The 16,491-nt window shown below is 46.8% G+C and overlaps 1 protein-coding gene across 3 annotated transcripts in view; it reads right to left on the reverse strand.

Moving 5' to 3' along the window:
- Positions 1-10,247: 10,247 nt before the first annotated feature.
- Positions 10,248-16,491, reverse strand: part of SLC35F3 (solute carrier family 35 member F3) — a 404,199-nt gene continuing 397,955 nt past the window's right edge. For all 3 annotated transcript variants that reach the window (XM_023240397.2, XM_023240396.2, XM_011287215.4), the window contains 3 exons: positions 15,389-15,581; positions 14,494-14,583; positions 10,248-11,750 (listed from right to left, as the gene is read on the reverse strand). In XM_023240397.2, coding sequence (XP_023096165.1) covers positions 11,515-11,750; positions 14,494-14,583; positions 15,389-15,581 — 519 coding nt within the window. In that variant the 3' untranslated portion in view covers positions 10,248-11,514. The remainder of the gene's footprint in view (positions 11,751-14,493; positions 14,584-15,388; positions 15,582-16,491) is intronic.

Genomic DNA, 16,491 nt, shown 5'->3' on the forward strand with positions numbered 1-16,491 from the left:
TTAAGGACTAGCATGATAAGGATTCCCATAGAAATGGGGAAACTGAACCCTGTGTGCACTAGTTATTGGAAGTCCAGAGGACACACAATTCACATTGAATAAGAAGAGGCTTAACGCTGCCCACCATGTGCCAACATGTTCATGAACCTTACGATTATAGGGAAAACACTGATATTATTTTGGATGAAATAGGTAACCCTAATCATTATTTGACAGGATCCTGGGAGAATTCTATGATGTTGACTATGGGATATATAAGATGACTGAGATGTTCACCCTGTACTGTCCAAGGGGAATTGACATAATTGTTATAAATCATGTCTAATTATTTTAAAAGCTTATAAAAAAGAGCCAATTCAATAAATACATCCTATTGTTTATGTGGGACCCTGCTGGGTACAAGGGACAAAAATTAAGGAACACAGTTTTGTTTTTTGTTTTTTGTCCCTTAGGAACATTAATACTGTAAGAGAGAGAAGTTTGACTGTAATGTGTGGCACAGGAGATAGAGAAATTTCTGTGCAGGCCACAAAGTAGGCGTATTAGTTGTCACGGGGTAAATGAGGAGTTTCATTAAGGAGGAAACATTGGAAGTAGACATGTAAGAACATGTAAGATTTGGCCAGGCAGAAAGAGGGAGAGGGAGGAGGAATTCTATGCAGAATTAACAGCAGTACCAAGACAAGAGAAAATACGGTATCTCTGAGAAATAGTAAATAGTCTAGTATGGTTGAAGGGCAGGAGATGTTGGTGATTGTAGTGGCAGGTGAGTTTGGAAAGATTAGTTACTGCCAAATTGTGGTGGGCCTTGAATTCAGGCTCAGGATTAACAGTTTATTTAATAAAGCATTTAATAACGGTTTATTTAATAAAGACCCTGAAGATCTTTGTGCAAGACAGTGAAACACAACCCCAGCTTTACAGGACAGATCAGACAACTTGGAACTCCCTGGGTGATACATACTAGGAAATGGGGCGCCTGGGTGGCTTGGTCGGTTAACTGTCCGACTTCAGCTCAGATCATGATCTCACGGTTTGTGAGTTTGAGCCTCGCGTCGGGCTCTGTGCTGACTGCTCAGAGCCTGGAGCCTGTTTCAGATTCTGTGTCTCCCTCTCTCTCTGCCCCTCCCCTGTTCATTCTCTGTCTCTCTCTGTCTCAAAAATAAGTAAACGTTAAAAAAAAATTAATGAAGTAGGGTAGTAGTGGTGGGGTGGGTGGCAGGGGAGGGTTCTACACATGATTTGGAGTTACAACACCACCGACTTGGATGTGAATCATACAGTGATTGCTAGTGTAAGAGTAAGGAAGAAGTTAAAGGTAGTATTAAGATTTTATGCACTATTACAAGATCATAGTGATGCCAATTAACACCAATAGAAGGAGGAATGGTTTTCCGGGTGAGAAAATAGAATGTATAGTTTGGGACATGTTAACATTGAGGGGCTGCTAGGACACATTGGGAGAAATGTCTGGGAGATGGTTAAAAACTCAGATTTGTAGACGGCAGAGATTTGGAAGTGATTTTCAAGGAGGTGAAAATTAGAAACACAAAACTGGATGAAATGGGAGGCAAGGTGGCCTTGGATGGAAAAAGCCATGGGCTGGAATGCTCTTCAAAGGAAATGATTGCTCAAGCTTGGAAGATGTGCTCTGGTGGTGGTGGTGGTGGTGATGATGTTGATGCTATCATTTGTTGAGTACCTACTTATGTCTAGAAACAGTGCTTAGCTTTCATACATAGTGTTCTGTTTTACCTTGATGATCTTCTAAGTTAGACTGTTTTTATTCTTATTTGACAGGTGAGAAAACTGAGACTCAGTCGTGTCAAGTGACTTGCCCAAGGTCACAAAACTATAAATCGTAGAGCTGGGCTTTGAATCCAGTTTTGTCTGTCCCTAAATTCCATGTTATTAACCACTGCACTCTTCTACTATAGCTCTGCCCTGAACCTTGTGAAATTTCTATTTTTACGAATTTGAAGACAAAGCATATCAGCTAAGGGAAAGAGAGTAAGGACTAGAGACACAGAGATAGTAAAGTAGCATCAGTGTGTGCTGAATTCATCCAGGTATAAGAGGAAATGATACATTTTTGGTGCAAATTCAATCTTCCAAACAAACGCACTCTTCATTCGGGGCAATGTAGGGATTATGAATGGATCATCAAATCTCCATTTCTGAGTGTTCCGAGCAAAGTGGATTGAGTGTACTAGTTTCCAACCCAGGATTCAGAAATATAAACAAGTGGCCACGTCCCATAGGCAGGGCTGTAGAGGGCGAGAGGTTGGTCAGTGAGGTCCCAGAAGGGCTGTGGGGACTGTGCCTGGGTGTGTGAACACACTCATGAGAAGTGCTTGGTAAGTTGCAAACACGTACAAATACTGATTCTTGTCGTTGTTGTTTCGGGGTGGTGGTGCTGGTGGTGTTAGTTGCACGCAAAGGAAAATACAGTCAGTGGAGCAGAAGCAGAAGATCTGGTGGAGGAAAGAACTGCGACTTGAAGGGAAAGGGAAGGACTAGTAGAATCAGGTCCAAGGCGGCTGAGAAGTTGACAAGAGAAGTAGGGGATGGGTAGCCTGGTCATTTTGCTGGGGTGACAAAAAACCTACCATTGACTTCAGTTAGAAGTCGATACCAGAAAGGAACTTATGGGCAGGTGTCATTTGTAGAAAATACCCAGCCTTTACAGAGCTTTAATGCTAACCGAGATCTTCCAAAGTCCCAGGAGACCATCTGTCATGCTTCTAGGAAGGCCCTTGATAAAATCACTCAGAGAAGCTTGTCCTTAGAGCCTTTCCCTCTGTGTGGTTGCCCCACAAACCAAAGAGTGGGGCTCTGGGAGGGGGGTGGTCAATGAAGGCAGCCTGCTTTGCCTCTCCTAGCCACATGGCCTTGTGGCAAGTCCCTTGATAATCACTTATTAGAGTCATAGAACATTCTGCAGCTTTTAAGTTGCTTTCACAAACATATCCCTGACAACCCTGGGGACCAGAGTTTCATAGCATTTCCTAGTATTTTGATTTATCTTAGCAGTTGACATTTTAGAAGCAGATGTCCTTCTTACTGTCTCTGCCTTCAAAACCTTTTCATTCATCTTGCGCTCAGAAGACTTGCTCAAAAATTTTTAAAGCTACCTTTCAGCATATAAAATTCTTTAAATTTTTTAAATGTTTATTTATTTTTGAGAGAGAGAGAAAGTGAGTGGGCAAGGGTAGAGAGACAGGGAGACACAGAATGTGAAGCAGGTTCCAGGCTCTGAGCTGTCAGCACAGAGCCTGATGCGGGGCTTGAACTCACCAACCGTGAGATCTTGACCTGAGCTGAAGTTGGACGCTTAACCAACTGAGCCACCCAGGCACCCCTCAGCATCTAAAATTCTAATAGCATTTTTATGCAGGATAAAAGATAACAGAACTTGGATTATTTTCTAAGTTCTTAGAAACACCAAGCCAAACACTCTGCAATAGATAAAATAAAAAAAAAAAAAAACAGAAAACACAAACTTACGATTTAGGAGAAGTCTAGAAGTCCAGCAATCCAAAAGTAACCCGTAAAGCCTTTTGATGCAATAATGCCCACAGGTGAGCCAGATCTGCAGAGAGTTAAATATCCCAATGTGCTTTGGACTTTAAATTAGTGCTAACAGTAAGATCTGACTTAAAAAAATTATGCTTTGGAGAAAAATACCGGGATCTCTGTAGATGATCATTGCTTGCTAAAAGGATTTAAGAAAGTTACCAGGTAGCAGCTGGATGAATCAATACCCAGCCCCAAATGGTATCATTTATTTAAAAAAATTGTAATTTCTAGTTAGTGATTAGCTTTCGTGGATGATTTAAACAAAATTTTTAAAAAATGGAAGCAGCCCAATTGGTCAAAATATGTACTAAGAGCTCACAGTAAATGTAGCAAATGCACATGCATGGGTACACCCACACCCACACCCACACAAGGTCCTTGATGAAATCCAACGTCTGTGCATTACCACTCAGCAGGGCTACCTACTGGGCACAGATATTTGCAAAATCCTAGAAAAGTGGTGAAACCACCAGCATCCCCATGAGGCTTCCTGCTCCACATATTTCAGATGATAAAAGAAGGTGTTCCACATATTCAATGGGGATGAAATCAGAGAACAGGGAGAGAGGGAACTACATCTAGTTGGTGTAACTGAGTTTACAGTTCTCATAAATGGAGGGGCCAGAGAAGGATGGTTGGGGATTAAAAAAACCAAACTCTAATCCCTGATAGAGGTGTAAATTGAAAAAAGAACACCATAAGGGTATACCGCTAGTTTTGCTTTCCTTATACCCAAATCTCCCCCTTCGTTGCGTGCAGAGACTGACCCGGAGGTCCATCAAACTCACTCATTTCCTGAACTCTGAGCAGGAGTGAGATGAGCTACTCTCAGGCCTCTCCTCTCTAGCCTGTGGATGAGCGTCGCCATCTTGAAGTTGCATGTTGAAGATGAAGAGCCATAGCGAAGGGGTCTGGGTCCCAGAGTCACTGCTCAGGGGAGAGCTATCTGGTGATTAGGAATACGTTTTGGATGTGTATGAGTTTGGGCTACTCACCAGGTGTGCGTGTGATGGCACCTGGTGTTACACAGTGCCCCCTCTCCCCTCAGGCATGCTGCGTTAGGTGGGCACCAACAGTATCCTGTAAGACCCTGGGTTAACGGCTGCTTCTGCCTCGCCCCTCAGATTCCCCTACATCACTGGAATTCAGGAGATTCCTAAGAAATTGAAGGGAGTAGGTAGGTGGCCAGCTGCTCTTCTATTTTTCTTTTTTTTTTAATGTTTATTCATTTTTTGAGAGACAGAGAGAGACAGAGCTGAGTGGGGAAGGGGCAGAGAGAGAGGGAGACACAGAACCCGAAGCAGGCTCCAGGCTCTGAGCCATTAGCACAGAGCCTGATGCGGGGCGCGAATTTGTGAACTGTGAGATCATGACCTAAGCCAAAGTCTGACGCTCAACCGACTGAGCCACCCAGGCGCCCAGCTGCTCTTCTATTTCTAATAAGGGGTAAACATGGGGGATTCCTGGAGGAAACCTTCTAGAGGTTCTTAAATTCATTTCATTTATTTTCTTATGGTGAAGTATCTCTTCCTTAGGATGCCTTTCTATGGAGATACTTGTATTTACAAGTCAAAAGCTAAGAAGGCACACTTAGGTTCTTATGTGCTCATGTCAGCTCTCAAAGAGAAAGTGCCCTTCCCAGGGAGATTCCCCAGCCATCGGGTTCCCTCTCGGCCATTTTCCTCTATTCTAGACTGCTGCCATTACTGTTCCTGAGGCTCCTAATACAACTGCAGTTATTACTGGCTTGTGGCTTTATGTGTATTTCCAAATCTCCCCAGGAAGCATATTCTTTTTTTCAGTAAGAGAAAAAAAATTCACCATGTTTTGTTCTGAGCTAAAATTCACAACTCATTACACTGTAATTACATGAAGTCTCATTTCCCATAATTTCAGTAACTCTTTGTTTGTTTTTTTGATAATTTAGAGAAGATTGACCTCGGCTGAAGTTTACCAGTATTTTAACTCAAGGAAAGGGTTTTCTTGGGATGCCTGGCTGCTTCAGTCTGTAGAGCATACAACTCTTGATCTCAGGGTGGTGTGTTTGAGCCCCACGTTGGGTGTAGAGATTATTTCAAAAAAGGGGGGGGTTTCAAAAATGTGACAATGCTGAATACAAGAAAAAATATGGAAGGGAAAATGTCATTGTTTAAAATGTTTTTAAAAATATGTTTTGGGGGGTCGCCTGGGTGGCTCAGTCAGTTAAGCGTCTGGCTTCGCTCAGGTCATGATCTCACTGTTCATGGGTTCAAGCCCCGCATTGGGCTCTGTGCTGACAGCTCGGAGCCTGGAACCTGCTTCGGATTCTGTGTCTCCCCTCTCTCTGCCCCTTCTCTGCTCAGGCCCTGTCTCTCTCAAAAATAAACATTAGGGGCACCTGGATGGCTCAGTCGGTTAAGTGTCTGACATCGGCTCAGGTCATGATCTAGCAGTTCGTGAGTTTGAGCCCCGCGTCGGGCTCTGTGTTGACAGCTCTTAGCCTGGAGCCTGCTCTGGATTCTGTCTCCTTCTCTCTCTGCCCCTCCCCCACTTGTGCTCTGTCTCTATCAAAAATAAATAAGTGTATAAATTTTTTTAATAAAAAAATAAATAAACATTAAAGAAGTAAAAAAATACATGTTGTGGGATGCCAGGGTAGCTCGGTCGGTTAAGCATCTGAGTCTTGATTTGGGCTCAAGTCATTGTTTGTGGGTTCTAGCCCCACACTGGGCCCTGTACTGACAGTGCAAAGCCTGCTTGGGATTCTCTCTCTCTCTCTCTCTGCCCCTACCCTGATTGTGCTCTCTCTCTCTCTCAAAATTAATAAACTTAAAAAATATGTTTTAAGCACTGTGGAGAACTTTCACATCCTCTTTATTTCTCTATCATTGATGCATTTCTTATAAATCATTCCTAGTCATCCTTAAAGCAGTTTGGCTGAGGAGTCCTGCTGGGCCATCGTAAGCCCAGCTGCATGGGAAGGATCTGCTTGGAACCAGGCAGCAACCATGGATCTCCACACTGGGTGGGGATTGAGGCCAAGGCCAGGAGCCCGGGGACTGGCTGGTCAGCGCGGCCCTCCTAGGCTGCTCCTCGGGGTCTGGTATTCCTTGCTCCAGAACCAAAGTCCTAGGAGACTGCAGCCTGCTGGTCAAGTGCAGTTCACCCCTCCTTTCCCTCCCTGGACTGTGGGGGGGAGGGGTGGTGGCGCCCATATGGAGCATCTGTTCCCTTCAGCCTCCGAACCGATGCAATGTGCTGTTTTAAATAGGGATCAGATGCCGGGCAGCCAAAACCAAGCCAACTACCCAGGAAATGTCCTCTCTGCTTGTAAGATTTTGGCAAAGGCATTTTAACTCATTTTGTGGGGCAACCGTTTATCTATTATCTAATAAACCACTTTATTGAGATATTATCCACATGCTGTAAAATTCTCCCCTTTGAAGTGTATGAAAAATTGAATTTTATTTAAAAAATTTTTAATGTTTATTTATTTTGGAGAGAGAGAGAGAGACAGAACGTGAGTGGGGGAGGGGCAGAAAGAGAGGGAGACACAGAATCTGAAGCAGGCTCCAGGCTGCGAGGTATCAGTACAGAGCCCAAACCAGGGCTGGAACTCACAAACGTCAAAATCATGACCTGAGCCGAAGTCAGATGCTTAACTGACTGAGCCACCCAGGCACCCCGAAACTGAATTTTAGAATATTCACAGAATTGTACAACCACAACCACATTCCAATTTTAGAACCAATCATTTATTTTCAAAATCGAGTATGAAGAACTCCACATTATGCGTCCCTGGCTAGATTTGGAAACACACCTGTTCTACAGGGTGGTAGGTTCTCTGGCAACAGTTTCTTCCCTCCTGTTTCTCTTCAGCCTGAGCGTCTGCAGAGCAGGTATGAGTTCCCAGAGACAGCTGTGACTCGATGTGGCAAGGCGGCTGGTCACTTCGTGTCCTCTGGCTCCAAATGGCCACATTCTGACAGAGAAGGTAGGATTGGAGGCTTCTAAGCGTCTTTGGGACCCTGATCAGCAGCAGAGGCCCCGTATCCTCTTTGTACTTTCTGTCTTTACTTCTACTCTTCAAAGGAGCAAAATTGGAAGAATCCTTTCATTGCTATCCAGACTGGCCTCTAGAGGGCAGACGATTCCCCAGACAGAGCACTGATGGAGCCTGTTCCTCAAAGCCACGCCATGGTTCCATTGGAAGGGACTCTTTTTCTGGGATTCTTCTCTTCATAGACCCCTTCTGGGTTAGCCACAGCTCACACCAGTCCTTGAAACCTGCTTGGGGTGGAGGTGGGAAGATGTGGTTTGTATCCTTTCTGGAAAGAAAGCTCTCAAAGCCCCTCAACCCTCTTCCAACTCGTGTTTATAATGTCTTGAGAGGACCATTAACCATTCCTGAGAGTTTTAACCTTTTTATGTCACATACCTCAACTTTCATATATATTTTTTATTATTATAACATGTAAATAACATAAAATTTACCATGTAGGCATTTCCAGGTGTACGTTTCAGCGGCACTGGGTACCTTCACATTGTTGTGCCCCGTTACCACCGTCTGTCTCCAAAACATTTTTATCTTACAAAATTGAAACCCTGTCCCCACTTAATGAAAACTCTTCATTTCCAGCCGCTAGCGACCAAACTTCTGTGTCTATGAACTTGACTATTCTGGGTACCTCATATAAGTGGATCATGTATTTGTCCTTTTGTGACTTCTGTCTTTCAGCATTATGTCTTCAGTGTCCATCCATGGTGTACCGCGTGTCAGAATGTTCTTTTTTTTTTAAGGCTGAATAATTTTCCACTGTGTGTACATGTTGTTTATCTATTCATCTGTTGATGGACACTTGTGGTACTCCCACCCCTTGGCTTTTGTGAATAAGGCTGCTATGACCCTAGTGGACAAATACCCCTTTGAGTCCCTGCTTTCAATTCTTTTGGGTTTTCACCATCTTTTAGGCCAAATGGGTGAGTGGGGTAAATCTTCTCTAGTGTAGGCTTTCCCAACTTTTTCATGCTGTGGCTTCCATAGGAAATGTTTGTTTGGCACCCTGACGTAACAAAATCATGGAGGTGACTCGTCCAGGCTCCACTAAGGGGGCTGAGGGGTTCCCCCTCACAGCACACACTGGACACATCAGGGAGGGAGCTCTCTGCTTTGGACAGCTCAACTCACCAGTTCTTATTTATTATTCTAATTTATTTTTAGTTTTTAATTTACATCCAAGTTAGTTAGCATATAGTGCAATAATGATTTCAGGAGCAGAACCCAGTGATTCATCCCCTGCGTATAACGCCCAGTGCTCACCCCAACAAGCATCCTTCTTAATGCCCCTTGTCCATATAGCCCACCCCCCCACCCACAAACCCTCCAGCAACCCTCAGTTTGTTCTCTACATTTAAGAGTCTCTTATGTTTGTCTGCCTTCCTGTTTTTGTTATTATTTTTGTTTCCCTTCCCTTATGTTCATCTGTTTTGTCTCTTAAAGTCCTCATATGAGTGAAGTCATATGGTATTTGTCTTTCTCTAATTTCGCTTAGCATAATATACTCCATTCATGTTGGAGCGAGTGGCAAGATTTCATTGTTTTTGATCAACGAGTAATATTCCATTGTATATATAAACCACATCTTCTTCATCCATTCATCTGTCAATGGACATTTGGGCTCTTTCCATACTTTGGCTGCTATAAACATTGGGTACCTATGCCCCTTCCAAACAGCACACTTGTATCCTTTGGATAAATGTGCTATTGCTGGGTCGCAGGGTCGTTCTATTTTTAATTTTTTGAGGGACCTCCATACTGTTTTCCAGAGTGGCCGCACCAGTTTGCATTCCCAGTTGCATCCTCTCTGTCCGCATCCTCACCAACATCCATTGTTGCCTGAGTTGTCACTGTCAGCCACTCTGACAGGTGTGAGGTGGTACCTCATTGTGGTTTGGATTTGTATTTCCCTGATGATGATGAGTGATGTTGAGCATCAGCTCACCAGTTCTGACCCCAAGGAGCAAGTGATGCATGGTGTATGGTCGCTCTAGGTGTGGCTGGCAGGGTGACGTGTCCTGAAGAAGCTTGCCGTCTCGTCTCTTCTCTGCTCCCCCCCCCCCCCCCCCCTTAGAGAACCTGGCCGTTTGCAGCTGCAGGATGAGAGGCATTGGACCTCACGGCCCCTGGCTGCAGCTGCCTGGAACAGAATATTGAGGCTGGTACCTCAAATTCTCTACAGAGCTAGAACGAGGTTAGGACACTGAGGCAGAAGTGAGGGGTGGGAGTGGAGCTGGAAGACCGTGCCAACATGGCGACCGAGGCCACCACTTGGAGGTAGCTATGAGGGCAACGTGAGCTGAGGAAGCAGTCTGTGCAGAAAAAAGAGAGACACAAGCAACACCCAGAGCTGAGTAGGGGGCAGGCGCCTGGAGGGAAAGGAGGGGGGGGGTGAAGGGAGAGGAGGAGGGGAGGGAGACGATGCCTCAAGACATTTTGTATGAGGCCCAGATGGCTGTTTTGCATTTTGCTTTTGTGCCAGTCACCTCTGTCGTCACAATGAGAATCTTCGCCCCTTGAGGTGGCTGGGTGGGTTTTCGTGCCTTGGTGGCGCGGGAGGGTGGGGCGGGAATGGGCGGGAGCGGGCACCGTGGGAATGCAACAACGGGGCCACCAACACAGCACGAAATGCTTCTTTTTTAAACAGTTTATTCATCTGTTTGGCCAAACAGGTAATGGAAACTGAGAATAATAATTTGCTAAAAAGTTCAGGTCACGAATGCCCCTTTCCCCCATGAAACGAAAGACTCCATGGTTAACAGAGTGCACCATTGGGTTATGACAACATTTCAAAATAAGGTCTCCATTTCGTAGGTAACAATGTAAACTTCAAAAATAGTAAACTCTAACCCCCTTGTCCCTCTTTACAAGATCTATCACAGATAGAATTTTTCTGGCAGACGTAAATTGTGTAAGTAAACAGCCCGGTGCTTTAAAAGTTTCATAAAAAGGTTTACAGGTTCAGGAAGTAATTTTTCCAGCTTGGTCACGAAGTGAAAGCAATTCACCTCCGGCACAGTCTACCTTGTATGTGCATTGCACACCGCTAACCATGTGCCATTACACAGGTCACCAGCTTGTCATTTTTGGTACACACACACACGCACGCACATGTATAGTTTTATTGGTTTCTAAAGATTTTTACACCTAAATGAGAAGACGGCGCCAGTGACTTACAATGTCACCTCGCTTCACGTAGGTAAAGACGAAAATTCTGTAGAAGGCACTGTAATTTCTCTTGCATGATCTTACACAGACACAGGAGAGCAGCCAGCTGGGGCTTGGGCTTCTCTTTCCCTCTGTGTCACCCGGCGCGGGCCTGTCCTCCTCCAACCGTCACCCCGAGGTTAAGTCCGCAGTCGATGGGTTCTGCAGCCCGTTTCCCTTTGCCGCGTCACCTCTTAACGTCCTCATCCATCCATCCCTCCGTCCGCCCAGATTGACCGAACAGTCAGCTTTTGGTTCGTTGAGATCCCGTAAAATTAAGAATACAGCTCTGGTATAAAACAAAATATGACCCTACCATAGCTGGAAAGTAATCACAGTGTGCAATGTAATTTTCAGTTGCTAAGATTCAGAACACTTGGCCCTGCCTCTCGTCGTCCCCGGACAATCAATGCCAGGGTAACTGGAACCAGCTTTACATTCACTGAAAAAGGGCCGAGAGGCTCTTCTTGTCGCTCTCATTCTGAACTGGTAACCTTAGGAGAAAGGTCTGATGTGGAAAAAGAGCAAGCAAATTGGACATGCCAATAAATACCGTATAACTTACCGCAGATTACCGGAACTGTACAGGTATGTACACCTTACCAAACCGAGGGGCCCCCGCCAGGAAGAGACCCCCCAAGTCACTAACAACGAGTGTGAGCGTTCGCCGCAGAGTTCTGGAGGGCCCACGGTCAGCGGGCGAACGAAGGGCGGGCTCTTCTGTTCTTGCTCTGAGGTCCCGAGCCCGGGTCTGCAGCGCCCTCCGCCGTCTCCTCCTTCTTCCTCACCTTGAGGCGGGTCAGCAGCTTGATCAACCAGACATCCCACTCCTCGGGCAAGAGCAGGAGGAGGAAGCCCAGGCCGATGATGATGATGGCGATGACCCGGACCCCGTTGAAGACGATCTTACTGGTGTAGTGATCAACCACTGCACGAGACCGAGAAAAGCCGGGTTACTCGGAGGTGAGCCAGGAGCAGGGGCTGGGGCGTCCCCTCGCGGGCCGGCAGGAAGCGGTCTTCCTTGACCACAGGATCTTCCTCAGGGTGGCTTCCTTCCTTGCGGGCAGGGGCTGCCTCTCAATTTTATAAGCCTGGCGCTTGTATGTCACTTCCCCAAACTGACCTGGCACCTCAGTTCAGGCACTGATTTATGTGACAGGCAAAATAAATGGTGGTGGTGGGGGGCAATTGGAGATACACCTCCCCGCCCCGGACGATTATTTTTGGCCCACCTCCCGAGGATCCGGGGGAGGGGGGGCGGGCAGGATAATGAAAACATTATTGCTTTCTTTATATTTTTGGTACTTTTCATTTTTTTTTTTTTTACAGTGACGTTTTGTATTTATAATTTAAAAGCATTATTTCCCAATATCCGCATAGGTACGGTTTAAAGGCCAAACTCACACTGGTGTTTTGAAGATAATAAATATAAATTCTTGTTCCGCCCCAGGCCGTTATTAGCACGACACTTCAAAGCCACCTGGGTCGTCACTGACTATTCAAGTTTATTAAAGGTCCACGGGGCACATGGCTCATACCCGACCCACATCGGGTGACGGAACACAGTGAGAAGCAGGATTAACACCCGGTCATAAAAATCCACACCATCACTCTCTTCATAGCTGAATGGTCAAAACCACTGGGGATATTAAGGTTTTTGTTTTTTCCTTTTTTTTTCGCTTTATTTCCCTGCGTTCTTAATTAAAAGCCAGACAAAGCAAATTTGGAGGCCGTCTTCTACACAAGAGACACCAACTGCTTACTTTTCTATCACTTCGTGACAGACCGTTTGCTGACTTCGAGCACGCGGCCTTTGAAAGCCACCTTGCTGGCCGGCGGTCGCCGGCTCTCCACGTGTGGGCCCAGGATGTGGCCCCGGACATGGCCTGGCTCTGGCCTTCTCCCCTCAGGGGTCTCCACTCTCCCTGCCTCCCCCCAGCCTCCCCCCCCCCCCCCGCCTCTCACCTTGCCACTAGGGGAGGCAGAGAACGACACAGAGATAAGAGTTAAAACGGGAAGAGAAACTGTTAGCAGCCCTTTTGTGGAACTAAAGTGCCTCTTTTGTGTCACTGCAATTCAGCAAGGCTTTAATTTTTAATAATGGCGGAACATTCTGTGAATTCAACGGACGGGGACAGTCAATTAGCAGGGCCCACGGGCTGCGCCCCAGATAGGCGCCAGGGAGGGTCGGGAAACCACCCAATGGCTCCGCTCTGACACATCAGGTAAGGGTGGCCACCTTTGCTCCTCTCTTCCACTGGGGAATTGGATGTGATCCCTTCCTTGGCCGCAGAATTAAACTCCTAGGTTGCAGGTGAGTGATGAGAAATGATGCTGATTTCTCTCTCAAACCCCTGGCTGTATGATACGGTCAAAGTAAGCATCCGTCTAGGAACCACCTGTGATACGCCTTCTCCAAGTGAAGAACGCCGTGACTACAAAGACGCCGTAAGGGGTGGGGGGGTAAGCTGAGAAGTTATTTTCCAGAAGGCAGCAGTGTCTGGAGGCTCACAGTGAGGACCGCTTCTTACCAGCTCTCTCTGACGCATTCAGCCTTTTGAGATATTGACTGAGGGGAGGTACTACCTTCACATTCGGGTGGGACAAGCAAAGACCCAGCGAGGCAATGGGTTGGGACCACCATCCTCCAGGTGGGCAGAGCCGGTGCTGCCACCCCCGCCAGGCCTTTTTCCACACGCTGCCCTGAGGTACCCCTAGGAGGGTCTGGGGCCAGGGTACATACAGAACAAGTGGGACAGGAGGGGTGAGGAACCAGATCACAGGAAAAGGCTTCGGAAATTGAGAGCTGTCAACGGGGCGAGTGCTACAGAGAGAAGAGATTTACAAACCCTTCTCTGGCTAATGACAGGTTATACAGGGGCGTCAGGTGTGTGGGGGGGTTACCGGAAGAAAATCCAAAATTGCCACCAGGATGAGCCAGGAAAGGAGGAAAGGAGGAAGGTGGGGGGCAGGCGACCACAAAGTTTTGGAAGAGCTGCCGACTGTCCCCAGCAGAAAACAAAGCAAGGTCCCGAGTCACCGGGGGAAAGGGCTCTCGCTCTCCGGGGAGGTGGAGAATCACATGCGCGCTCCTTCAGTCTGTAAACCCTACATCATACCCATCACACCCTGAGCACATTTTCTGCCCCAGAAAGTCACTTGCAGAAGTGAAAAGTTTCTTCCCGCTACATATTTTTCCATGCTTCTTACTCATATGAATGATACTCCTCTCCGGTCCTCACGTCAGTTAGCCCTGAGATGGCTTTAGACTAGCTGTACTTTGGTGTGCTACGTGAAAATCAATGCACTCTGGAGAAATACCATATATATGAGAAACACCGACTTGTACCTAAGTGCTTGCTTTCTTTCGTTTTTTATTTATTTTATTTGAGAGAGAGCGAGCAGGCTCCACGCTGTCAACATGAAGCCTGACATGGGGCTCGATACCACGAACCGTGACATCATGACCTGAGCCGAAATCAAGAGTCAGACACTCAACCGACTGAGCCACCCAGGCACCCCTAAGTGCTTTCTTTTTATACAGAAGGTTAAACCTCCTTTCCATGGCAGGCACAGCAAGAGTGTGTGTGAGTACGTGTGTTTGTAAGCATGCACACGTGTGTGTGTGTGTGTGTGTGTGCAAGCAGATATTGGAAGCCATACTGGCTTACCTGCATTCACAGGTACACTGAGGACGATTCCAACAGACATCAGAGTGGGATACGTAACAGCAATTCCAAAATTTAATACAATATTGAATGCTGAAATAAAGAAGAGAGAGGGTGTTATTCGTGGCTGGCCCTGGACTTTACAGCCTCCCTGGTCTGTCCCACCCCACCTTCTCTGATGAGGCTGGAGTCACGGGAGTTACCACTGACTCAGTGACCTTGGGTGGGGGTTAGGGTCGAACACCCTGACTATGTAGCTTTCCTCCCTTCCCTGAGCTCTGAAGAAGGGAAAAGAAATCCGGAAAAGGTGGTCAGCGGGAAGGCACTGGAAAAGAGGGCTGGGGCCATCCTACTCATCCTACATCTCGGTGCTTTCTGCCGCCAGTGACCATGGCAGGCGCTTCGGGTTATGCATTTTTAGATGGAAACTGGGCGAGGCACCTTCTTGGCCACTTTTCTGCCTAGGACCCGCCTTCCATCAAGGAATGGTGATGATGATATTAACAGTAATGATAACTGATAATATTTATTGGACACCGATGTGTAGTAGACACTGTTCTAAGAACCCTGCACGCATTATTTGCCAACTCCCTACCGGTCCCGTGGGGACTGTTCTGTTATCAGTTCTGTTATCAGTAGGTCACTATTCAGAGCGGCAGTGACCATGGCTACTACTGCCTCGACTGTGGTTCTGAATTAGAACCAGTGCCATCTTTACAAGGACTTAACAGTCTTTAAAGACTCAACCATCTTGAAAAGCACTGGGAATTTCAGCCAAACAACAGAATGCTTTTCTTCTTCAGGGCATGGGTTTGCAGATGCCCCTTGAGCTGCCCGGTCCTGTTCACCCATCATTGCTTCTGACGGCGGGGATTCTGACGGGGTGATCGACACTTACTCAATAAGAGGACTGAAAATCCACAAAGGTTTCCCCATGGAATGTCATCGAAGGAGCTCCAGTATTCCACTTTGGTAAAGTAGAGGATGACGGGAATACAGGTGATGAAGAGGATGTTAAACACACCCAAAATGGACAAAAATAAGGCGGCTTCTCCGAACTTAGCACTGCCCAGGAGGAGCTTGAACAGAACCTGCCGGAGGAAGCAGAGGAGGCCGGGTTGAAGACTCGCCCCAGACGTCACCTTGTCACAGGGGGAGTAGAATGCACCTGATGAGGCTGGGCTGGACCACAGGACTGCAGCCACGTGAAGGGTAAATCCTACCTTACCAGGCTTCATGGAAAAGGTGGTGGGGTCTGACCTATGTGCACCTGTACACATATCCAGATCTCAGTAGCACCATAATGAAGAGTTACGGATCTCTGGCCTCATAGAAGGCATCTTCAGGACTCATGGGTTTTCACGCTAGGCTTCATTTGTCTGTGTTGTGTTCATTGAATGTTTACTTATTTTTGAGAGAGAGCGAGAGCGCGTGCATGTGAGAGAGCACACAAGTGGGGAAGGGCCGAAAAAGAGAGAGGGAGACACAGAATCCGAAGCAGGCTCCAGGCTCCGAGCTGACGGCACAGAGCCCGACGCGAGGCTCAAACTCATGAGCCATGAGATCACGACCCGAGCCAAAGTCGGACCCTCAACTAACTGAGCCACCCAGGTGCCCCTGTCTGTGTTGTATTCATCACACGACATCCCAGGTTCAGAGAGTCTGAAGAGGAGGAAGCCACAGAAATTACAAGTGACTACCGTTCGTCTGATGGATCTCTGACTTTGCACAACACAGCCTGCCCTCAGTGAAAAGAGCTTTGGCTGCAGAGCCATGTTCTGCAAATCGAAGGTAGAGGGACTGTAACACTCAGCTCATCTCTGCTCCATCCCGCCACCTCATTCCAGAACCGGCAAGGGTTTTAGTGGAACGCGCCTGCCCCGCTCTGAGTTCTTACACCTTTTCTTGTTTGTACATATTTCAAATGTGTGAGGGCCGGAGAGAGAGGGATAGATGTGCCTGGAGGCTGGGAAGCTGGGATTACAGAGGCAGCCTTCAGGG

This window comes from Felis catus, chromosome D2 (genome assembly GCF_018350175.1).
Source record: "Felis catus isolate Fca126 chromosome D2, F.catus_Fca126_mat1.0, whole genome shotgun sequence".
NCBI classification, from domain to species: domain Eukaryota; kingdom Metazoa; phylum Chordata; class Mammalia; order Carnivora; family Felidae; genus Felis; species Felis catus.